Source organism: Pleuronectes platessa, chromosome 14 (assembly GCF_947347685.1).
Source record: "Pleuronectes platessa chromosome 14, fPlePla1.1, whole genome shotgun sequence".
NCBI classification, from domain to species: domain Eukaryota; kingdom Metazoa; phylum Chordata; class Actinopteri; order Pleuronectiformes; family Pleuronectidae; genus Pleuronectes; species Pleuronectes platessa.
The window spans coordinates 20,700,026-20,725,610 of record NC_070639.1 but is presented as its reverse complement, the minus strand read 5'-3'; the positions used below and the strand labels follow the sequence as shown (position 1 = coordinate 20,725,610).

General features: G+C 40.4%; 2 protein-coding genes across 2 annotated transcripts; both read left to right on the top strand.

Annotated features, from left to right (window-relative positions):
* Nucleotides 1-3,968: 3,968 nt before the first annotated feature.
* On the top strand, nt 3,969-6,807 carry LOC128455512 (uncharacterized). Its single transcript, XM_053439183.1, has 6 exons — nt 3,969-3,974; nt 4,145-4,305; nt 5,003-5,225; nt 5,859-5,962; nt 6,444-6,578; nt 6,717-6,807. Exons 1-6 carry the CDS (start codon nt 3,969-3,971, stop codon nt 6,805-6,807), a joined length of 720 nt encoding a protein of 239 aa, XP_053295158.1.
* A 979-nt stretch (nt 6,808-7,786) lies between these two features.
* LOC128456120 (putative methyltransferase DDB_G0268948) lies at nt 7,787-10,800 on the top strand. The gene is made up of 6 exons (XM_053440181.1): nt 7,787-8,068; nt 8,164-8,324; nt 9,006-9,222; nt 9,754-9,857; nt 9,984-10,121; nt 10,620-10,800. Exons 1-6 carry the CDS (start codon nt 7,958-7,960, stop codon nt 10,714-10,716), a joined length of 828 nt encoding a protein of 275 aa, XP_053296156.1. The 5' UTR covers nt 7,787-7,957; the 3' UTR covers nt 10,717-10,800.
* Nucleotides 10,801-25,585: the final 14,785 nt, after the last annotated feature.

Sequence of the window (25,585 nt, the reverse complement as noted above, 5' to 3'; positions counted from 1 at the left end):
TGCCAGAAAGGCTTTTTCCCCCCTTTGAATCCTCTTATACACCAACCCAGTCTCATCAGAAAACGTTCAATGGCAACGTTGGTCCATTTGGAACGACGTTACCATCTCACAATCTGAGAGGCCAGATTGTGAGATGGTAACATTTAGTCCTCCCTTTGTTTTGCATTGGCGTGTTCTCACGTCACGTGACTCTCAAGCTCCCGTCTGCGGAGAGGAAAACATTGCGGAGATTCCCTGTTTTTTCAGATAAAAATATAATTTTGTAACTTAGTTTGGGCATAAAAATACATTCTGACACCATTTCTAGCGAGAAATGGGCTCTTTGCTTCCACAGTCTTCAGCCAGTTTGTGCTTATGATAAATATTTTAATAGTTATCACGCATGTTTTTATCGTTGCTATGACGGTTGCCATGCCACCACGGCGCAGCTTGGTGTTTAAATCACAGTCCCTGCGTGGTGTCCTTCAGTGATCGTGAAGGTTATTCATGTTATATAATAGTAATATTTGAGGCTAGATTACATCTCTAATGAGAAGGTACCTGCGAGTCTGTTCATACCGAGGCCGGCCCGAGTGCGCGACCGGACCGAGTGCGCGAGCGGACATGACGTGTGGCTGTCGTAAAAACCCTATTTGTAAACAACCAGCCCTTTAACTCGGGGCTGCGTTATAAACACGGAGCGCTTGGAAGACCACGATGTCATCTTCCTTCTGTCAGGTAAGTAGTTTATTGTTTTTAAAGATCGTTACGATCTAGGTTTACAGTCCGAGTGCGGAGAGAGTCCGTCAATCCACACTATGGACGCTGTTCATCAGCTTATACGCCATTGTTAGCCACATGCTTCAGCCCACGGTAGCCTGTGCTACCTGGGAGGTGAATACATGGTTGTTGAAAGCAGTTCAAGACGCTTAGCTCATCATTGAGGGACGCTACAATATAAATATAAACATGAATTTGATTTATGAATGCTTTAGATTAATAAGGAGTGTATTTGTCTACCATTACTCCACAATATCAGGTCTATTTGGTTTAATGTATAGTATGCAATATGACAATAATGTTTCCATGTTATGGAGTTGCGATTCATTTTATGAAACAATTGCTATGTTCTGTTTTTTAATCAAGGAGGATCAAAGTGAAGCTACAGGAGTTTCATTAACGTCAACAACTTGGACCGAACGGTTTGTTTTGCTTGATGAAGAGCAGGAAGGGCAGCCTGGAGAGAAAGAGAAGCCGGGTTGAGCCCACTACCATCATCCATGTACCACGAGGAAGATGAGGGAGAGAAATGATCCTACCATTAAAGAGGTACTTTTAAGTTACATACCAGAAAAAACATTTTATATACTTTGCCAAATATACATTTTTATTAAATCCCCAAAGTACACTTGCTGAAATACAAGTTAATATCACACTGAAAGAATTTTGATCAATCATGCTTCCCTGCTGTGATTGTTTAACTAGGAAAACAACTTTTTCCACAGGAAGGCAAGTAAATTTAAGGAATACATGTGCAAAGTTTTCCTCTGTTATGTATAATGATGACCCCCATCAAACATAATGTTAGCAATCTTTACACCTTTTAATTTATACTGATTATTTCTGTCTACATGTGTGAATTTGCCTTCATTAGTTTCAGAAAAGAGCGATGATGTATCGGTCAGTGGGCGGCAGCACGAAACTCCGCAAACTAGTCTGTAAGCAAAGTAGACGAAGGCATCGAGGTTGCGGCCTGCCATCATTGTTATTTTGCTTAAGGGACTGAATATGTTTCATGTAGAAATATTAGCATTTCCCTTATATCTACCAAAACTGCTTGTTTCACAGACTGCAGTTTTGTTTTGATCCGATGTGGTGTGCAAATACAACCGTATCTGCAATGGGTTGTGGGGCATTAACATTTGTAACTCTAATTTTGTTTTGACAGACTGTGAAAAGAACGTTGAGAACATCACCACTCTACAGGAAGACACAGTCCAGTAATGGGTGTCAGAAGTTCAGTAGTGAACGACAGGTACTGTGGGAAAATATGTGTGTCATTGTTGTACAATGTCCTTTGACTCTGTTTAAACAAGGTCAACACAAAAAGGTTTGATTGTAAACTGATATCGGTACGAATTCATGTTATTCTCCTCGTCAAAAGAAACAAACAATCAAAATTACCTGCAGAACACCCTTGATGGACGCTTCAGCTGCATCGTCAGACTGGCCAGACAGCAAGATGCCAACTTTAATGCCAATTTATTTGTGTAACATTCTGTGACCAAATGTATAGATAACTTTTTGTAGATTGTAAAAATAGATAACCCATTTATTACAAAAAAACTACACTAGAATTACCACACTGCGTTGTATGACTCCGCTAACCAGAGCAGTGTCCGTCTACATATTTCTACATATTTTCTCTCATATAAAATGACACTGTATCTCTTGACAACTGAAACCATAAGATGAGGTCAGTGTGGCCTTGACCTTTTTACTTTAAGACAAATACAAAGTTAAACAATCCGAAAACATGCAGTTATGCCTCCGGCGACTCGCTATTGCAGAGGCATTAAAACCGTAGTGTAGTAGATTGGATTTTATTGGTGTTACATTGGACATCTTGTATGGGTACACCAAAAAATATATTTGGTTTCACATTCTAGATGGCAATAAGCAGAGTCATCAACTCAGGAAAAATATTTCTGTAGAAAAGAAAGCCTTGTATGTGTGTATGTATACATACTCACAAATGCACAATTGAGACGTTTTTGTCTTTTATCATATATTCTCAGGCAGTACTGATGCATTTACTGAGAGGGGACGTGAGGGCCTACTCTGCGTGCTCAGAGTTCAAGCCCAGCAGGCTGCAGCGGGCCTGACATATTCTGGAACAGCAGCACAGTCTTTGGATGACTCCTCTGAAGATGAAAACATGGCGAGGTACTTCTCCACTGATGAAGAACTGTGAGGGCTGTGATTAGCTACACTCTCTTGCTACAATGCTACTCATGCTACTCCCTGGCAGCCTTAGGAAGGCATTAGCTTGCTGTGTGGTAGCTGTTAGCTTCAGCATTTTTAGTTTTTAGTGGCCTGTCTGACGTTTATGTTAAAAAAAAATCAGAGGGAACCATCTTCATAATTTAACACTATGGTTTGTTTGTGTCCTTCAGTTCTTCTCAAGAGAAGCAGTACAGGTGTGCCTCAGCTCCACGGTCCCTCCTGCAGCCTCCGCTCCTGATGCTAACCTCATGTCTCCATCACACCAAGCAGCAGACCTGGAGTGACAGACCTTTCTCCAGAGCTGCCCCCTCCCTCTGAAACCCCCCTCTCCAAAACACTATTTGTGTAGTTTTTAAAGTATTTTTTGCATGAGAATTGTTGATCATATCATTTCCAGCAGATGCCTTAATATAATGTTTGTGCACAATAAATGACATTGATCATAACATAATGGTATTTCCTTGCACTTCTACACCATGATATTGGCAGATAAGATGCTGATTACATTAAAGCAGTGAATGCTCTTCTTTAAGCAACATAAACAAACAATGATCCAATGGATCTGAAGTAGAATGGGCACATTACATTCTGTAGAGAATGCCTCAGTTATGGAAGTCAGAAAATAACTTTCTTTATCTGAGGTTCCAGTCATTTATAGTCACAGCAAAGCACACAGGTCTGGTTGATGAGATCAAATCAAATCAAATCCAAAGAGAGAGAGAGAGAGAGAAGGAGAGAGAGAGAGAGAGTGTGTGTGTGTGTTTGTGTGTGTGTCTGCCAGCCAACCATCCTTTAAATTTGTGGGTCAGTGGTTGAGGTTAAAGTTAGCGTCAAGGTCAATGTTGGGTTAGGGTTATTGTAAGCAAGTAGTGGTTATGAATATGCTTAGTTATGATAAGTCTCCTGGAAATGAATTAGATGAATTTATCCAAAAATAACCATAGTAAGTGTGTTTGTGTGTGTGTGTGTGTGTGTGTGTACAAATGCGAGTGTGCATGTGGTACTTCTTCCTAACTGTTATGTTAGAGCGATTCTAGCAACCTAATAATAATAATAATAATAATAATAATAATAATAATAACAATAACAACATCAACAAAACCAGCACCACCACCACCACCAACAACAACAACAACAACATCAATGTTGACATCCTCAGAAGGGACAGCCACATGTGCTGGCAGTAGATCTGGGATGTGGGACAGGCCAGACCACTCGTCTGTTGGCGCCGCACTTTAAAGAAGTCGTGGGAATTGACATCAGTGAGTGTCAGCTGGAGGAGGCCAGAGCTGTGCCCGGGTTCTCCAACATCGAGTACAGGTAAGACATCTGGAGGCGGTGTTACGCTAACCTGGAAACAACCTAAATAGTGTAAAATAGTGTTTGTTAATTTGTATAAATATTCTTCGAGGCTCCTGATTGTGATATGGAGTTTATTGTTCCTCTCATAAAGTGCTCTGCCTAGGCTGCAGAAATTAGCTTTACTAGGATCCACCCCTATCTCTAGACAGTGATGATTTGGTGACAGCGAATTTGTCCAAAACGGCTCTAGCACTTGGACTGAGGGCCTCTGCCTTCAATTTCCTATGTAAGAGTAATCTCAACCATTGGGTATTGAGCCAAATGCCTTCATGGGGTCATGTCAATACACAACTAGGCCCCCCTTCCCTTAGTGTACCTCTCTGATCAGCTTGGCGACAACTCCAATGTGTTACAGGCACCCGGGAATCCCAGAAATACTAGGCACCTTTTCTGAGGTGTCAGTGAGGCTATTCTCATGTATGAAGTGTGAAATCCTTCTAGATAAGCCCCTGAAGGAGACTTAACTGTGAGGTTGAGTTATGTTTCTATGGTACCCAGATACCTACCTGTAGTGGTTTATTCTTGGGCAAAATCACTTCCAAGAGAAGCGTTCATATAACCAGTGGTAATGGTTGTGTTAGTGAACAGTGTCCAGTTGTCTCTCTCTGTGCTATTTATCTGGACTCACAGGATGTTCTGTCCGTTGCACCTGCAGGAAAGGGAGAGCAGAGGAGCTTCCATTCTCTGACGGCTCTGTAGACTTGGTGACGGCATCAGCAGCAGCCCACTGGTTTGACCACTCCAGGTTCCTGGCTGAGGCCAATCGGGTTCTGAAGCCCCGGGGCTGCATTGCTCTGCTGAGTTACACCAATCAGAACAACAGTCTTTCCTACCAGAACTGTGGAGAACAACTTAACAGCCTCTATGAAGAGGTGGGTGTAATAACTAAAATCCTTGTTTTAGTCAAATGTGAAAATAAGAGAACACCACAACTTCCAAAGGTATCCAGTAAAGTGGAGATAATGCTACTGTGACTCATGTCGATGCCACCGGGGTCTCCCCCACCACTGCCAGAGGTGAACCTGTTGCTTTTAAGCCTCTTTTTTAATTAATTAAACTGCACCAAACATAGATTCCAAATCACTAAACATACATTGACAAGCAGTTTCTCACGACGTAGCAGCTCAGCTCCGTCATCTGTCTCTTTGTCTGTCTCTGTGACTCTCATGAGTTTCTCCTCATGTGTCTCCTTCGTGTCTCTTTCGTGTCTCTTTTGTGTCTCTTCCCCTGTGGCCGCTCTTTTGAATCAAGGGAGAGTTAATTGTCCAACTAATCAGCCAATCAACTCCCCCAGGTTCTCCTGGAGCTGCTCTCTAGCTCCTGCCACTACCATCATTAATAACAACAGCAAACATACAGATTTATAAAACTGCAGTTTTTACTGTTAAATTTGTTTTCAATGTTAGTTTATATTACTTACATTATATATTATTTAAACATACATACAGACACACAACAAAAGTCAGTGCATAGAGTAAGGGATTCATGTTTTTATCTTTATTCACTTCCAGGTGAAACAGCTGCTGATGCCATACACCAGCAACATCCCAGAAGCTCAGTGTAACAGTAAACTGGAGGAGTTATACTCTGCCATCCCTTTTCCAGACAAAGAACGGTAATTACAACACAGACACTTAACTGACCAATGCCAAGTACACCTCTGTAATACCTAGAATTAACTGTCGGCTGACAAAATAGGCCTCATTATATATCCTAGCCTTTAAAATACGGATAACAAAAGTGTTTAAACATTTTGTTTGGTTTCTCAGAGAATAAGTTTTGGTCCTTTAAAGAACATCTGTGTCCTATTTAGGGGAACGTTATTCATGAGTTTGTGCAAGACCAAAATAAAAGACTCGATAAAGTAAATTCAAATGTGGTTTTAATAAAATAACAATAATCTTTATTAAATCATCAGGTTTAGAAGAAACAGGTAAAATAAATTAGTATACAAATACAAGTGCCATATAAAATGCTCAATAAAATGAATTAAAAGACAAGTTATAAACAAAGTTACGACTCAGATAAATTTATTATTTCTATTTCTCATTTTTGTCTTGAATAAAAAAAATTGATCTACTTTATTGAAACAACAGGATCGAAACAGAAGTGAAATCTTTCATCACTTTGAAAAACCTGGTGGGATTTATTGAGACCCTGTCCATGTTCCAAACCTACAAGGAGAAAGACCCTCAGGCGGCTAACGACCTGCTGCTCAACACTGAGAAGAGGTAAAACACACACACACACACACACACCAGCATTTCTCCAGGTATCCATTTTTTGATGTTTTTTTAAATAATTTACTGAATGTCTTCTTGGTGCTCTACAAGTTATATAATCAGAGTCTGTTTCTCACTGCTTCACAGGTTTCTGGATGAAATGGGAGTCACGTCTCCGGACACTGAAACAGAGTGGACGATGGAATATTTCTGTGTCCTGGCATCTAAACCAAAATGATCAACAATACAGAAAAAGAAAAAGAATAAACTGATTCTGGGATGTTAAAGCCTCTGATGTATTAAAGAGTGTGCATATTGAATTTGGACATTTCTGTGTTTTTCCCCAGTCAAACTCTTACTGACCTTTTGTATGTAATGTAAACTCTGTATGAAAAGCTTTCCAATCTAATCCTTAACACACTGTGTTTTGGCACAAAAACTACAATTCAAAACATTTCCAAAAGCAGCTGAACCTTCACAGACTTATTTGTTGTAACTGCTTCAGTGTGACTTCTTTATTTTGTGCTATTTTTCATTCTGTTGAAGGTAACTTGTCACTTCTACTTTGTGCAACATGAAAATATGTGTAGTGTAATGACACTAGTGACATCATACTGCATTGCCATTAAAAGTACTTTCTGAAGACGCCAATAATACAACAAAAAAGACTAAGTACTTCTTATATTTAATTGACAACCAGATATAACTGATACATTGCAGAGTCAAGTTTAAAATACCAATAATTATTATATGAGCAGTTTATTATTAATCCTATGAAGTCAGAGTTGACATGTCCTCACAGCCCTTGCAGGAAATGGACTGAACTAAAGTCTGCTGACCAGCAGCTGTAGAGGTGTATAAGCAGTGACTGTTAATAATTAACAACCTTAGTTAAAGAGTACCATGACATTTAGAAGCCAACAGACGCACACACAGCTGCACACAACACGTCTTTGCAATATTATAATTACACACATACAAATCGGACCTCGGCCACATCGTCCTCACCAGCTTGTTCTGACATGACCCTTGAACCGACACATGCCTGTGAGCTTTGCCTAAATGTGTTATTTTTATTATTACATTCAGGTCACTCAGCATTGTTGCACACAGAGAGGGAGCTGTCCCTTTAAACACCCTCATTATGAAACACACCACATACCAGCAGAGATAATGGAGCCTCCCAGTTCCCTTGCACCCCGTTGTTTCCCTCTTGTGTGTGTGTGTCCATGCAAGTGTTTTTTGTGTGTGTGTGTGTGTGTGTGTGTGTGTGTGTGTGTGTGGTTCTGACTGCCTGCCTGCAGACGAAATAGAAGGTTACATCGATTGCTTTAGGCTCTTTATGAAGCTTATGATAAATCAGCTGTTCACGGAGGCATCAGTTAACAATGGCTCACCGTCTGTTTGAGGGCAAGAAGCATGCAGCTTCTTACTTAAAGTACAGGGTCTCCCCATCAGAACATCTAATACAACAGGTCCTTGGATTCCTGGAAAAACGGGTAAGTGCTAGTAGAAAGAGGATGGCAGCCTCTGGAATATTAAGTACTGGAGGAGAAATGTTGAAACTAACTGCACAGCGATGTTATTTTGACAGAAAGCTCGTCCCTTTGAGCTGGCAGTGGATGTGGGTTGTGGCTCGGGACAGGGCACTCAGCTGCTGGCCCAACACTTTGCTTCCGTGGTGGGGACAGATGTGAGTCCTGCCCAGCTGGATTTGGCTGTCCAGTATGCCCTGGAGGCAAACATCACATATAGGTGAGCATGGACTAACCTGCAGTCAGGATTCATATTTTTAGGTTTTTACATGAGACCGTAGGTCAAAGGCTAATTCAAGCTTCATGGGTCTCTTTTTAGTTTGTCTGTTCCATGTTTACCTGGCTACAGAGGGAGGAATCAAGCCAACCATTCAAAAAATGCATGGCAAGATATCAAGATAACACCAACATGTTTTTATTTACTGCTCTGTTGAGCAACTTGGCGACAAGAGAGAACAATGGGAACCTTGTCTGGTGAAAGTCGGTCATGCTGTGAGGCCCACACTGCAGAACCAACATACAGTCAACTGAATAATAATCCCCTATGTATTGTTTGAAATATAATATATACAACACAAATAGTTAACAAAATTAATATGCAAAGCATGGAGCACATTGATTTAATAAACCCAGTATCAATGGAGTATTTATTCCCAGTATTTGAGATATTTTAAAATATCTACATTAATATCAGTAAAACCTGGATGGATACAAGGTGGAGTTAATCATGTATTGCATTTGGTGCACCATTAAAACTCAGAAATTAATTGTTTAATCTGACTTGATTTTTGTATGTAAGGATTCATTAGTTGTAGAATGTGGAAAGGCCCAAACGTGGTTTCACCTGGTGTGTGTGTGTGTGTGGAGTTTGATTCAGTTCCTGCTACCTTCCCATCTTCAGAGAGTGTGCGGCTGAGGAGCTGCCGTTGGCTGACAGCTCAGTGGACCTGCTGACGGTTATGACTGCGTTCCACTGGTTCGACAGGCCACGCTTTCTCCTGGAGGCCCACAGAGTCCTGAAGCCCCGCGGCTGCCTGGCTCTGCTCAGCTACACCATGGACATGGAGCTCAGCTACGACGGCTGCTGCTCGCAAGCACTCAACCAAGTCTGCACAGAGGTACACGCAGAGTGAGAGAGGTTACTGTGAATGTGCACATGAATACAGATTTCAAATGCTTTTCCTGTTATAGATATACTAACATGTCAGGACACATAGTAAATGAAAAGCATATGTAGCAGCATAATAATAATAATAGGGATCAATCCTGCTTACACGGGTACTTCAGGGAACCATTCATAATCATGACCTGTTCATATATCTGCATATTGAAAGATCAAAATCCAATCACAAGCAAATGTGTCCATTTACCTTGAGGAGACTAGAAATCAGTGGGCTGTGAGTATGAGGACAGCATGTTACCTTTAATATGTAAGATTGCACGTGTTCAGACAGGATTCATCCCACTGACACAAACTAAACAGGCAAATATCATCAGAGCAAATACAAACAACACAAGCAAATCACATCGCACAACATCGCCATCTAGTGGTTATTATTGTGCAAAGCCCATCAGTGGGTAAAACACCTGACTCATGTTGTGTGTAATGACATCAGTGAGTTGACGGACTCTTCTGATGATTTGATCAGTTTTATGCAGCTTTAAAACTCTACCGCGACCCTCACATTGGTCCCAGCACTATTGAGTTGTACCGGGCGGCGTATGAATCCATCCCTTACCCAGACAAGGAGTGGTGAGTGAACACATTCCTCTCTCTCAATTCTAAATATTAATTTCCAATCTTTGTCACTTCGGTCAGTACAGTAGTATGATTTTTGTGTGTGTGTGTGTGTGTGTGTGTGTGTGTGTGTTCATAAAGGCAAGAGTGTGTGAGAGTGAGAAAGGCCATGCCTCTGTCCGGCTACATGGGGATGGTGGAGTCTTTCTCCAGCTATCAGATTCTGCTGAGAGCCGACCCGCAGAAGGCCGAGCAACTCTCCCAGGACATCTGTCAAAAGTAAATACTGATGCACCACACTATGCACACGCATGCAAATAACACACATGTCCGTGAAAATGAAGAAAAATGACTCATATGATGATATTATTAGTATTATTAGGAAATTACCTGTGCCAAGGATTTCATATTTCTGCCCTGTCTGGTTGTTTGTTGGTTTGTTGGTTTGTATCTTTATTTGTTTGTGAGAAAGAAACTTGCTGGAGAGATTTGTCATTGAAGAACCTATTGAATTTAAGTGATGATCCGAATCTCGAATTTAGTTTTTACTCAGGGAGAAATGAATATTTAAAGGACACATATCTATGAGTGTGTGACATCTGGTGCAGCTTCATTGAATTTAAGGAGACTGTTGAGACTTAGGCGGAGGTTTGCACCATTCTAGTTGTTATATGACACGCTGAGAGATAAGATCTGCCACAGGGACAGGATGTTGCCCCTGACTTTACTCTCTGAATGACTGATAACACTTTATTTCCCATGCTCCTCTCTGTCCAGGCTGAAGTCTGTGATGCAGGTGACCTCAGCAGAGGCAGAGGTGGTGGTGGCTGTGAAGTATTACTACCTGCTGGCCTGTAAACCAGAGGAGGCCTGAGTCCGACACCTCTCACACTTTCAACACCGGCCAGCAATGTCGTGGACACAGTAAATCTATGTGTGAGGTTGTTTTATAAAATACCACTAGAGGGTGACATTCGAATCAAGACTCCATGTGTTTATTGTCTCTGCTTTCACTGTCTATGTTCATTTTGTTGGTCAGTTTTTCATGTGGCCTTCATCCACTTTACATAATCTCAGAGACGTATATTCTCTTTATTTGCAGACCACTGTAGTTTTATTTGCCCTGACTCCTCCACAATACTGATTTTGCGTCGAATCTTCATTTGATTTTATCAGCAGTAATTAAGATTTCAATGATAGAGGTGATGGGCCTCATAGTGGGATTCTTCTGCTGGAGACAGACACACATTAGAAACTGGCAGAGTGGAGGCATTAAGCCTTCTGTCTCATTGCCTGACTCCACTTGACTGATAATGGTGTTCTGAGTGGACGAGTTTGTTTTCCTCCGTATTTCTCTACACTGTGCCAGCAAGTTGTGCGTCCGCAGCTATCAGTCACATGTTCTCAACTCGACTGAGCCACGTTCCACCTGATGAAGAGCAGACTGGCGGCTGAGAGGCAGCAAGCGGAGGAGCTGAGGGAAGCTGCAGTGAAGCTGGATCACCAGGGGACATTCAAAGAGTTGGCTGATAGCTGTGGGTCAAACACCTTTCACTGACTACACACAATGTTGAATATTATTAATATCTCTTGATACTTTACAAAAAAATTGTATTTCAACATTTCAGTCTACTAGTCAGACAACCTGAATGGAATTGTAAACATTCAAACAAACAAAACACAATGTACATGACCCTGTTTGAGTTGAATATGAATGTCGGGGCTTCCGGACACATGGAGGCATGTTGTGTTTTTTCTGTTGTTTGATTACGTCTGAATAATGACTCACCTTTGACTTCTATTGGATTGAATTCTGCTGCAACAAAGTTTACCCCTGAAACTCCAGAAGTGATTTGTGGACTGAAACACTACACCCACTCCTCCATCGGCATAATGGTGAGTAGAGAAGGAGGGTGACCTATCCCTGATACTATATACTGATTCCTTAGAAATAAGCAGCACGCACTCTTCAGTATTTTTAACCTCTGCTCGCTCTCCGCTCATGGTGCTGACGCTCACATTCACAGAGCATGTTTGAATTGCATCAGGGAATTGTTGAAGTACACAGACAATACCACTAGAGTGTGGTATTTGATCAAAAGTGATGACAAGTCTATGATTATTGCCACTGGTGCTTGGAACGTCACAATATAGCATTCACCAGCTCATACATTTTCATAATAAACATATATTACCCAATGTAATGCACTTTTGCCATGTTGTACACAATTGGTGAAAAGGTTTTAGAGAACCCTCAAAAAAAGTAGAACAGAACGGAACCAGGCAGAGACTCCAACTGATGGAGGAGCAGCACTGTCTACACCCCGGAACGTGTTCACATTGACCAATCTTCACAAAAATCAATACACAGGTGTATTTATCATTATTATTATTATTCATTATATAATTATGTTTTCACAGAGAAGTGAAGAGACATGATGTGGACTGTTATCAACAGCTCTGTGGGAGATTATCACCTTGAATATTAATTCAGGCTTTTTAACATGGAGCTGGCCACTAGTGGCCATCCAGTGAACTGCAGTTTTTCACAGGATGTTGCCCAATCGTTTAAAGGCAGATTTAATGCCTTTATCAAAATGAGTGATGCTCCGTTCCTATAATGTGCTTTGAAGTTCTTGACCTTTAGTTGTCATCCCTCCTCTCTTACCTTGCTGGACATCTCCTCAAAACCCACAAGTTTGCTACGGAGCCGAGACAGACGCATCATCAGGTAATTTACCAAACTGTATGTCCCTCCTGCTTCTCCTCTTCCACCATCATCATCATAATAGTTTGCTGGTACCTGCTTGCAAAAAAGGCTTCACCAGGGGCCTAAAGTCTCTGATTTGAAGCCCTGATTCACGAATTATTCCCTGGTTATTGGTAAAACTTTAAAAAAAATCCTATCCCACAATGTCAAAAGACAGTGACAAAAAAACTCCCTGGATCCACCCCTTTGTCTGTGTAACCGTACATTTTCCCAGTGTTAGAAGATAAAGATATAAGAGACTGACTTTATTTATTCAGCTATTGATGAGAATTATATAACGATACTTATTGATATCGTTTTATTGCCTAGCTCCCTGTTCTATTTGCAAACTTTGGCTATGATCTTTGTCCACTTAAGTCCAAGGGCTGAGTGATACATCAAGAAAGGACACAGCACAGGCTTTGGCCCTGATGCCTTTAATGGCGTCTGCCACGTCTATTACATCTCTTTTGCATCCTGACTTGTGTATATGTTTTTCATGTTATCAACATTTCTGCACATTTTCATCAGGAACCGGTTGGAAAAGTTCCAGACAGTGTCCGTAGCAACTGACACAGACATTTCAGTTCTCATATGACTGAATGCAACTTGATCTGCATATCGTGTCAGTGTCATTGGTTACACTAAATGTTTCAATGATTGTTTCAAGCCTGATTTACCTGACTTAAGTGTGACGCCGGATCTTTCCCGAAACGTCTTTTAGTTTTGGTTTCAACTCTTTCCATATGTTTGTTTCCTTGGTCCCATTAGACGGATCGTCACCGACTTGTGATAAATCTGCAGAAGGCCGAGGACAGCGAAATCTTCAAGCTCAAGATGCAAACGGCGGCCATCATTCATGACTGCGTGGTCAGGCTGCTGAACCACCGAGACAAAGAGTCTGTAGAGTGTCTGTGTGACCTGCTCACCACCATGGGCAAGGTCCTTGACTTAGAGGAGGCCAAGGTGAGCTGGAAGTAGTACATTTGACATAAATCCTAAATTTATTTTATTACGGTCTTAGAAAAGGTCTGAAGGGCTACAGATTGAAAGCTTCGAATATAATCTAGAGGATAATATGCGGCTGGTTTCCCTTTCCAAAACTAAATATTAAGAGAAATGCGTTGTTTGCAGGGATGAAGATGTGATGTGAACTTTTTGTCAGCAGTGTCTGGTAGATTGAATGGAGACATGCTGAACATGAACTTCATGTCTCAAATTAACCACTCTCCCTCTGTTTCTCACCAGCCTCAGATGGATGAGTATTTTATCCAGATTGAAAAGATCGTCGAAGAGGGGAAAACTTCATCTCAAATACGATTAATGTTGCAGGCTATTATAGACCTGAGATTGGTGAGTCCTCTGTTTATGCCAAAATGTATCTAGGACTGTGTGATAAAACCCACACATGCTCCTAAATTCTCTGATCTGTCAAAGATAAAGAGCAATGAAATCTGTTTAACACTGATTCAGGTTTGAAGTCATTGTGGTTCTGAACATTTTTTTTTCTTCAGCACAACTGGGTGTCCAGAGGACCCGAGCAGGGTCCGAAAGTGCAACAACAACTGCTCTCCAATGACACCAAGAGACAGCCAGGTCAGTCCTGCAGTCTAAATCCTCTTTAAGGTTTAGAATCACATCGACACAGCTATAGTGACTCAGGAAACCAGTCTGTAGACTTCCTGTCCATATAACCTGCAGAGATGCTTTCAGGCCCAACAGCAGACAGGAAGCCCCCTCACTCCCTCCCATCTGCTAGCTGAGCTATAATATTTCATCTTGTAACGCAGCATGCCACAGAAACTGTCAGAAATGTCACTCTGTCTGCCACTTTCATAGCCGTCTGACTGCACTGTATTTCCTGTGAACTAATCTTAAACCTATATTTCCCTGTTCGTTTTTTTTGTTTTGTGTGTGGGTGTGTCTCCACAGATCCAAGTGAGCAGAGAGATCAGCTTGTGAAGAAGGAGGAGCCCTGGACCACTGTGCCTAATAGGACCAAAAGAAGGACCAGAGACTCCAAGAATATCCCAAAGGTCTCCAAGGTGAGATGAGCTGTCTGAGGCTTTGACACAGATCTTACCATTCTACGTTTTTCAAACCTTCTACTGTGAGGATTGTACAAATGCACTGCATACAGGAGACGTGAAGCTGCTATTTACTCTCTGTCCCTAATAGTTGATTTGCTCATATTTCTACATTGGAATCACAAAAACAATGACAAACAATTACCATGTGGTAACTGGTCATGTTCCATGGAAACTTAAATCGGTGTCAGACGTGACGGCCGGGTAAAATTTGGAGGATTGGCTACAGACTTCAAACATTTAAATTACTTTGAAAATGTACATTTATTTTTTTTCAGAACAACTGGGTGTCCAGAGGACCCGAGCAGGGTCCGCTAACCATTGTCCACAAGGAGGCAATTAAAGAGAAGGAGGATCAGAGAAAAGTGGACGAGAAGATCCAGCAGGGCCCCTGGGCTCAAGTCCCATTGGTGAAGGGCAGTGGTGGAGGAGCCAAGGCCGGTGACTCAGGTGAGGTCACACCACATGACTTTCAAACCTATCAGATCACTGTGCAGTTCACACTTCATGACCTGCTGATCAGGAGTCGTGTCCCTGTTTGGAGTTCATACTACAACACTTAACGATGGAAGGGTGTCACTCACTTCACAATGTTTCGGCTGCTCCGCTCTGTTTAGCTGTAGTTGTCACTGATTCATCTAAGATATGAAGCTTGTTAGAAATCTGGGAGTCTGATAGTCTTTCATATCTATTACATTTTACCAGAATTTCCTTCATTATGTTCTTAAAAAGGTTTTAAATTGAACTAGATGAAACCCTGATATAAAACAGTAACTTACAGCATATCCTGTACACAGAGTCAGGTGAAGCATCTTCCTCTTAATGACTGGACCTTGACTCTGATCACCCACAATCGTTATTTTTCACTTTTCTCTCTTTTAACGTTTCATCTCTGCAGGGCTCAACTGCTTCTCAGCGCTGCAGTCCAGCCCCTCACCACAACCCTCCACCCCTCCTCAAGAGAAGGCAGACTTCGACGGAAGGTATGAGATGACAACGCTGTCTGATTTGAAGGATCCTGTTGGTGTTAGGTCTCTCAGAAAGTTGAGAAGAGTGTCTCTGTGATTTTGATATTAATCTTTTCTGCTAGCAGGATATTTTGAACTTTGATTAACTAGAATCCATTAATTTAAAAATACATTTAAGTTTTGCTTCTGTTTAGGTCAGTGATAATAATTTTGTAGTAGGTTCCAAATTGGTGGAAAAGCTTGATATTCAGAGTTTCTCATTTACACTGCCATCCTTCCTGACTCTTTGTTTATTCGTCCCCCACGCAGGAGAGGCAATAAGAACAGGAACCGTAGGAATCGCCTCTACAATCTGCTGCACAATGCGCCTGCTTTGTCTCAGCCTGATCCGTTGACCTGGGGAACCAGTTCGAAGGAGCTGCTGGAGAGTCCAGCCCGGGAGGAGCTGGAGCATGAGGGAGCCATGCCACGCAGACCGAGTGTCTACGAGTGGTATTGGTGATAGCCAATTACCTTTCTGGCCACTTACGCCGCCCCGCCCCCATGCCCTGGAGCGGACCGTTGACAGTGCCCCTCAATTGCATCGCTCAGTGCGGGGGGCGTGGCGGTGTTCTGAGGGACAGCTGGCAGGTCAGGGGTGAGATGCGCGCCACCTAGTGTCTAAACTGAGAAGTACAATACAGTGGGCAATAGTCCATTACATTACAATTCATTTAGCTGACGCTTTAATCCAAAGCGATTCACAATCAATGCATTCAAGGGTACCCGAGGGAACAAACCCCGAACAACAAGAATCAAGAAAGTACAATTTCTTCAAAAATGAAGCAAAACTACATAGTGCTATAATTAAGTTTCATTTAAGTGTTACTAAATTGCTAGTTTAAAAAAAAAAATTTAATTTTTTAATTTTTTTAATTTATTATTATTATTTATTTTTTTTTTTTTAAGGCGGGCCAATTTAAAATGGATGGGGGGCCGCAGATGGCCCGCGGGCCGTAGTTTGGACACCCCTGGTCTACGAACTTAAACCTGATGAAGCTGGTTTGAGGTGAAATGGACAGAAGGTGAAAGAAAAGCAAACATGGAAGTATAAGAACGTCTTCAGCTGCTTGATGTGACAACAATTTCAAGAAGCCAACATTCTGTTCCTCGAGAAGATCCCACGATTCCTTCTTTTTACATTTTCCAATATTTGGTCTTAATTTTAGAAAAGCTGTGAACCTTTAAATATTTTTCTCTACAAGACTTTTATTAAATGATCCTAGATGAGTCTTTGAGGAGAATTTCTCTGTGTTGTGGTGACAGAGCTGAGACGGATCTTGCTTCTTCTGCTCCAGAAGAGTCTCGGTGGAGAATCATTCTCAGACATCTCCACACTTGCTTTCCAAGATTGTCACTGATCTCTTTGATCGTCTGCTCCTCTAATCTCTGATTCCAGACAGGTGTTCAGGGGAAACTTAAACCAGAGGTCACAATGTTTGCTTGAATCCACTTTTTAAACTTCTTTTAACAGCTACATTTGAACACAAACCATTCAGATCCACGTGTGAATGTGTGTGAATAAACACTCAACATAAGTCTAACAGAGCACAGGCAAATCACCACTGACACGCAGGCTCAGGGTGAGATGATCTGAAGAGGACACTGCCTGTAGCTCTGTGACTTGGCAGGAAACCAGTAGCACTAACCCCACTCAGTTTCCTGGGAGGCACCAAAGAGTGGAAAACATCCAGTCACCTTTAATAACCTCCGATGATCTGTGCATAAGGAAAAAAAAGTTCCTCAGGATGACTTGTGCCTCTTAGTACATTTATTTCCACCCATGACATGTTATTCCAGAGAACCATCTCTCAGGTGAGGTATCAATAGCCACTTTGCAGGATTTCCAACTGAAACTTAGCTCTCACTTCTCTATTCACATGGCCTTAGTGTCTCAGAGTGTGTGTGCCCTGCAGGTTTGTCATGTTTTACACAAGTCCTCCCTTTTTATCATGTGACAGAGATACAGATGTGGTGGTAGAGATTTTAAAGGGTTCGATAACTGTACTGTCTGGACCTGGCAGCACTATGGGCTGGCGTCATCTTCCATTGGCCGAATCACTCACCTGATCTCTATGCAGCTTTGTGTTGGAGTTGGTGGAGAGCAGAACAATGTGAAGAGCTGAATGAGGCTCTAGTGGAAGATAATCACCAGGGAACATTCAAGGAGAGTCTGCTGATGTCTGAGGGTCCAACACTTCAAACAGTCACAGACTGCAAAAGATTTTTCCACATATTAAATATTCTTGATATCTATAAATATTTAATTAAACATTTTATCATTTCACTTTGCTTTTCAAAGTCTTTGCCTTTACCCTCTTCCACGTTGATGAACTAAAATATAATTGATATGATCCCCTGTTACGTAGAGAATAAAAGCATTCTTCAAGAAAACAGTAAAATCTTTAAAATGATTGTGTTTAATTAAGTGTTTCATTACAAATACCAAGTGAGGCAAAATGCAAGTGTTCCCAGTGTTCACTTAAAAAAAACATTTGCTCGATCTGGGACAAACAAACCTTCCTTTCTATTTGTTGTTTCAGTTGCACCAGTTTAAACTTCAGCAGCTCCGACTCTCTCTTCTCACACAAATACACACTCAACTCAAGTGATTCATTTCTATTGATGTCTCTTTTCACAATTGGATGTTCCCTCTTATAACAGGTTGTCAATGTCGCCAATGATTTCATGTGCATAGGTTTAACACATTACATAAGAGCTGAACATACAAATAGGATTTAGAACTCATTTGTATTAGTCCCAACCAACAACTTTCCCTCCTGCTGTATTCAAATGAAAGAAGACTGATCAGAAGTAAAAGATAATATGTGGGTGTTAAGAGTTCAAATGGGAGCAAGTACAGTTTTTGACAGAGTATATTGATGAGATATTAACGTCGGTGATGTCAGACTCGGATAATAACTCACACTTTGATTATGTTTCCTCTCTCTGGTCAAACGCTGCTCAGGGAGTTGGAGCGACTTCAAACAGGAAGCAGGTCTGTTGTACACATGTTCTCATCTCCACTCACATGTGCTGAAGCTGAACGTCCTCCCTGACTACTGAGTTCTATATTCAGATATTCCTTATGTTACTATATGATTTTGCCCGAACTGAAATATCTATATCCACTACTTTTCCACTTGTTTTCATCATGTAGTCACCTGATGATATTCACTTTTGATGACCCCTAGCCTGGTTATTAATAGTTTGCTTTTATATTTACAAAAAGAGTTACAGCCCTTCTTAATTTTCCCAACAGCCTCTGAGCATAACTAAAGCAAACAAGGTATAAAACAGGATATGTATCGTTATGACAAGTGCGTTAGTCATGTTCTCGCAGAGGAGTTTTTCTCCGGTAAATTGAGTCGACAAGATACGCTGACATCTGGGTCATGTGTTTCCAGCAGGGAGAGCGAACTCTGTTTGTGGGATTAAGCCACCAAATATAGATTAAAAAACTTTCAAATCTTATTTTTAATTTCTCTAATACTTTTGTTTATGATCAAACATCATTTGACATTCAGAAGCACCTTGTGAGTAGCTATAAAGTGAATTGATTGTGATGTTTTACACTTTGATTAAAACAAAATGGGATTTGTAGAGGAGCAAAAGTTTTCTTGGAATTCGTCCCAGATATATGATAGATACAAATTGAGTGCTGCTTCTCCATGTTTACTGTAGCTTCGGAACAGGAAGCAGACGTGTCCCAGATGGTCTGAGAGGAATGGAAACATCATGACAAGAAAATGTATTTAAACACACAGGAAGCCAGTTTAAAAATCGGAGAACTGGAATGATGTCATAATAGAGACATCATTCCAGTTCTCCGATTCCTATTGTGTTCATTGAGGTAAAGCTTGGTTTTGTAATTGTGTTAACATGTTCATACAATCGTTCACTGCAGAACTTTTCCACTGTGGAGGTGGAATGTCATTCAAGACTTAATCTACAGTAAAGACTTGTTCTGTGACGTGGTTGAAATCTTGTCTAGAAAACATCAAAAACAGATGTTTAGGGGCTAGAAGATGTTAGGCTGTTGACAAACAACCTTATGAAGGACACCATAGATGTTTAATAATTGCTGCTTCAGGGTAAGTGGTAAAAAGCTTTGATAAGTGTCAAATATTTGCTTGAAAATCTGATTCCATGCATTTGATGATATCTTTGGAAAACCCTGCAGGTGTCAAGACAGCAGGAGGTTCTGTTATTGAGAGGGTCAATCTGGATGTAAGGACAATATAAACCCTATAGCTGATACTTTGGAATCATAGCCTGTTTAGAAAGTGATGCCAATACGGGAGTGCCTGAGACCTGTATTATCTCAATAGACCAGCAGAGGGCGACTCCTTTGGTTGGAAAAATAAGTAAATTTGTATTGAAGTCTATATGAAAACTTTAATACAAAGTAAAAAGGTTCCCTGGGACTTTAGAATCTCAAGTTTCAGGTAGTTTGCAGGTGTGGGTGGGTGTGCAGTGACCTGGAGTTCTCAGTCAGGCTCCAACAATATGGTTATTTCTTGTTTAAAAAGCCAAGATGCTGCTGATTAACTTCCAAACTCAAGTCTTAGAAGCAGCAGCAGCTCACAAACACGTGGGTGATGTCGCAGCTGGTTTCCTCTTGTCCTGACGTCTTGTCTTATTTCCTGAATGTTGCCAGCTTTCTTCGAGGTGTCAGATTGTTAACCAATTCGCTCTCTATAGCTCAACTCATTAAAATTAAAGTTTTCTCAGTAACAACTGCAACACTCTTCACATGGTCGGACCAAGTTTGATCCTAACACTGAATACGGGAGATTGTGATAGTGGATCTTGATCATGGAGGAAGCCGATCACAACAAGTGATCACAACAAGACTGCTTGATATACAATACGCCTGCTCACATATTCTACCATGAATGGCATTGACTTTCCTTCTGTCAAATCCACTTCTGTCTGACTGAGCTTCCTTAATGGCTGCAGTTGTGATGTCAGGGGTGGCTGTGGTTCGCCTTGGGCTGTCCACCAGATGTCGGAGTCGGATTTGCCTGAGCTGAAACCATATACATTCTTTTGTCAAAACACAGCTGAGCCTTGATCCCAGCCTCACAAAGCTGCTGCATGGCCACAGACCTTCTGTGATGTTTAAGTAAAGAATAAAGGTTTTGGGTTGAAAAATGGTTGGAGTGATAAGGATTGCTTTATATATCAATTTTAAAGTCACTTATTTAAAATAAAAACCAACAAAAAAACACAGATGATAGTGGTTGAAAGCTTTCAACACAACCCTAACTCAGTGTTGCAAACAACATTGAAGCAGGAGACAAATTCCTAGCATATTTGTATGCGATATACAAACAGCTGATAACATTATAGGTGAACATTTTCCACATTTTCCACATCTGGCTTTTTCAAAGGTTTCTGAAAAGATGTCTGAAATTCCTTGAGGCGCTTTTTCTGTCAGTTAATTGCCCCCTTTTGCCAGAAAGGCTTTTCCCCCCCTTTGAATCCTCTTGTACACTGTTGTGGAGCCTGAAGAACCAGAAGTGACAGAAATGATTGTTTTCACAACTGGATTTTCTCTTTTTTTTTTACGGTTCATTTGAGGATAAGTTGGAAAGTTTTATTTGTTACTATCTTCAGTATTTTGTCCTCCCTGATCCCATTCAAATTTAGGACATCTACTGTACTTTATCTCTTTCGATGTTTAGATTCTGGACTGCATATGTTTTAACTCAAGCTGATAAAGTTGTAGTTGGAGAGCTTCTCAGATCTCTCTCTACAATATGCTAATACCACTCCTATAAATAAACACAGTTGAACAATTTGTCCTCACTTGACTTCGGCAGAATAACAAAAGCAAATGTGCAAGACTTTTAAGTCTGGGAAAACATTGATATTGTTGAGATATTTATGTTTCTCTGTATCTTGTGATTATATTTTACCTATATCCTATGAACATTTTGAACCGCCTCTGTGCCCACCCTGTGTCTGATTATATATACTGTGGACTTAGGATTGAACGGGGCTTCTTCTCAACATGATCCAGTGAATCTGGTGACGTGTCCGGCAGAACCCCAGAGACTCTCTTTAAGTATTTCATTATTTTACAATAAATGTTCAATTTCCAGAACTTCATGTATAAGTGTCTAATTATTCCTTCTCAAATCCTGGATCAACAAACACGTTTGTCAAATCGCCGGAGGCGAGGTCAAGTTTAGTGCCTGGCGACGACAAAATTGGTGACCCCGACGTGATCCAGTGAAGGAAAAAAGGACAGATCGTATTGACGATAAAATTACATCTCGAGGATCTCGTTGTTCACAGTGAAAAGACCGGTCAACCTAAAACAGGCGAGCAGCGACCTTCTTATAACTAAAACGGCTGTGATTGGAAAAATAACTAAATTAACTGTGAACAAAGAGAAATACGAGATGTAAGTATATAAGAGTGAAGTGAAGGAAATTGTAAGAGTCTGGGACTAAGAAGTGTTTGGAACACTGAAAAAGTGGTGCTTGGAGCACGCACTATAGATACAGATAATTTTAGAGTCTGGGACTAAGAAGTGTTTGGAACACTGAAAAGTGGTGCTTGGAGCACGCACTATAAATCATTTTACAGTCTGGGACTGAGAAGTGTTTGGAACACTGAAAAAGTGGTGCTTGGAGCACGCACTATAATTTAAAGGGTCTGGGACCCTATGGTTTGGAACCATTAAAGGATCTGGGATCCTACGGCCTGGGGCCACACTCATATCTGTGTCCGGAGTCGGATATGAAGTGAAAAAGGGAATCAGGGATTTCCTAGTCTGGGACTAAAGGGGAAAAGTGTGGGGTGGTTTCCTGTGACATCAAGGTAATTACGAACACAAAGAGTGTTTTGAGTCACAGTTCTGAAAGGGTATTGAGGGTTGGAATAGATATTGGCTGAATATTAATAGATTGTGGAAAAGTGTGTATTTTGGTTGTGTTAAACACCCAGAGAACGGGCGCTACTGAAAATATTTCTGTAGTAGAAGCTTCCTGTTCTGACCAAGTATACATGGCAATGCGTCCTCCACATCTAAGTTCTGCCAACAGTATTTGATAAAAATTGTGAAAAAAGTAGTTAAAGAAACAAACAAAATGACGACTACTAATGCAACATTCCAGGAGGTGATTCATTTGGCCCTTTTGAAAGAAAATAAAATGTCGACCTGCCGTAATAAAATAGAGGCGGTCATTTTAAAAGCCATAGAACACTCTGTGGATCGTGACAAAGCCAGAAAAGAGGAACAGAGAAAATTACACAGGTGGATTAAACAGGGATGGATGATCCCAGTCATTTAAAAAAAAAACAACACACAATTCCCCCAATAACACATAGGCTGTCGGTACTAAAAGGGAAAGAATTACTAATATAATAATTATAAATTAATATTGATTATATAATATAGGGAGTTCTTTCTGAAAGAACTAGTGTGAATGAAAAAGTGTGTCTGTGAAAACGAGAGAGGAGGAGAGGAAAAAGAGTCAAGGTCAGCTTGCTGACTGAGACAGAGAGGGAAACGACTGACTGAGACACAGAAAAAACTGACTGAGACTGAAAGAAAACCGATTGACTGACAGAGGAAAGACAAAAATAATACAAAAACTAGACTAGAGGCGATATACGCCTGCCATTTGATGTATGTTGTATGTATGGATGTGAGGGCAAAGGATTTGCCAAAGAAAGTAAAAGAATGTTGACTGAAGATTTGAGAGATGAACTAAGGACGAGAAAGATAAAGCTATGTTTAGGAATAAGAAAGATCTATAGGAGTGAGATGTTTCAATTCAGTAATATCTTGCTCTGAGATGGATAATAGAATGTAAAACTTGAGTGGCAAAGAAAATAGGGGAAGAGAAGTGGGAATAGAACGTTTTTGTAAGTGCACAGGATGAAAGGAGGGAGATAAGAGTGTTTGGGAGTCGGAAAGCCATCTGGGAAAGGCCAGAATCCTTACAGGTTGCAACTGGCATTGAGACCATAAGGAGGCTTGGATGTTTGTTTGTCTGTTTGTTTGTTTTTACTATTGCTTCATTCAGAAGTAAAAAACTCCAAAAGAAATTGTTAAATTTACACTTTTGGTACCAATTTGTTATTTTGGATTTTTCCAATATATCCAGTCCATTAGAGGAACGGAGAAAAGCTTTTGGCCTCCAAATTATTACACAAAATCCAATCATTAAATAGCTTATTCTCACACAGCAGGGATAATAGGATACACCAGTTTAATATTTCAGACAATTTATTATTTGATTCTTAATATAACTTCAAGGATGAGTGATTAACCAAATAACATTAATGTGTCCTTTAAAAGTCCATCTCTAGGTACAGTTAATGTGCAATTTTTTAATTGCACATTCATTTTAAATTTTTTTTGGGGGGGGGGGATTTTTCTTTCTCTGTTTTGTATTATTTTTGAGCCATTTTACATCTTTACAAAAGTGTCACCCTCAACTGTGGGTTTGTGACAATGAAGATGATAATTGTTTTTGTTTTTAGTATGGAGAACTTGTTTCTCTGATGCAATGAGCCTCGTGAAGCTAGACAGAGCTGATCTTGCTTTGCTCTGCTCAGGTTTGATGAGAAGAGGAAATGCTGTTCTATTTACTTGTATTTCTTAGAGCTGAAAATCATTCATGTGCTTTCTATATGAGCAAAATCAATCATATCAGGATGAGAAATTCAAACTTTACTTACTTAAACTTAATTCTGTGCTGCCTAGAATTAGATTTTTTTTTTTTTCCACATTCAAATCATCCATTTAAGATTAAATAATCAAGACATGTTTAATCTATTTACAGTTGGCCTTTAAAATAGGAGTTTGATTCACCCTCCATGTAATTATTGTTAGACTCTTGCGACCTAAAAATAAATATGTTTCACCTTTGAAAGAAGAATAAATCTTAATCCAATTAAAGGGACAGATGTCTAAAACACTTTAACTCATAGCGTGTTTCATAATAAATGAAAAGCACAAACCATAGTACAAGCCCCCTTGTTTACACACTTGATTGAATACCCTATTTTAATTACTTTGCAACACTTTAACTTTTAAAGAACCAGAAGAAGGGAATTTCTTTTTGTATGTTTTGTTTTACCAATTATCTTAACATCCAAGGCTCCTAATTTGAAAGACGTTGTTAAGCTCTACTTTTTGTTTTTATTTTATCATAAAGGAAAGTATGGCAGAATGACTTTTATTAATTTTGTTTTGTTTTGTTTCAGCTGTCTCACACATTTGTCCTTTGTATGTGATGCCTGTTTTACCACAGGGCAGTTTGACGTCAAAGCTTCTGAATTATGATGTAATGAAGCAGTCGATGACTTTTGGAAAATGGTTTGAACACAAATACTCAAATGCTGTTAAATTTGCTGCTTATTGAAATTCAGCTTGTTAATCATTTAATATTTCATGAAATGCCAAAGATTTCTGTCGCTTTTCTGCCACTTTTTGAATCTTTTATTTTTGAATGTCCACTTATTTGGCTATTACTCCTCAAAATTGTAAAGAAATTGTTGACCGCAAAAGATGGGTCTACCTGTATGTCTTGTTTTGATTATTTGTTTATTTTCCTTTTCAAATATAGGCTTATATAATCTACTGTAAACTCAGTTGCAGCATATTAATCACTTTTCAGTTTGTTTTCCTTTCAATCTCTGGGATCTGGGCTCCATGTCTCCACAACCCACTCCCATCCGGTGTCAACTCCACCTCCTCCACCCTGACCGACTACGCCCTGCGCCTGGCTTGTACAGTGCAAGCTTAAACACCTGGCCTGTAGGCGAGTATCAATTCCACGAAAGGATCTTTACAAGGCTGAGATCCAGATCACTGACTCTTAAAATTAAAAAAGCCTCACTGACAATTCTTGACAATTTTGTTCCTGGAGCAGA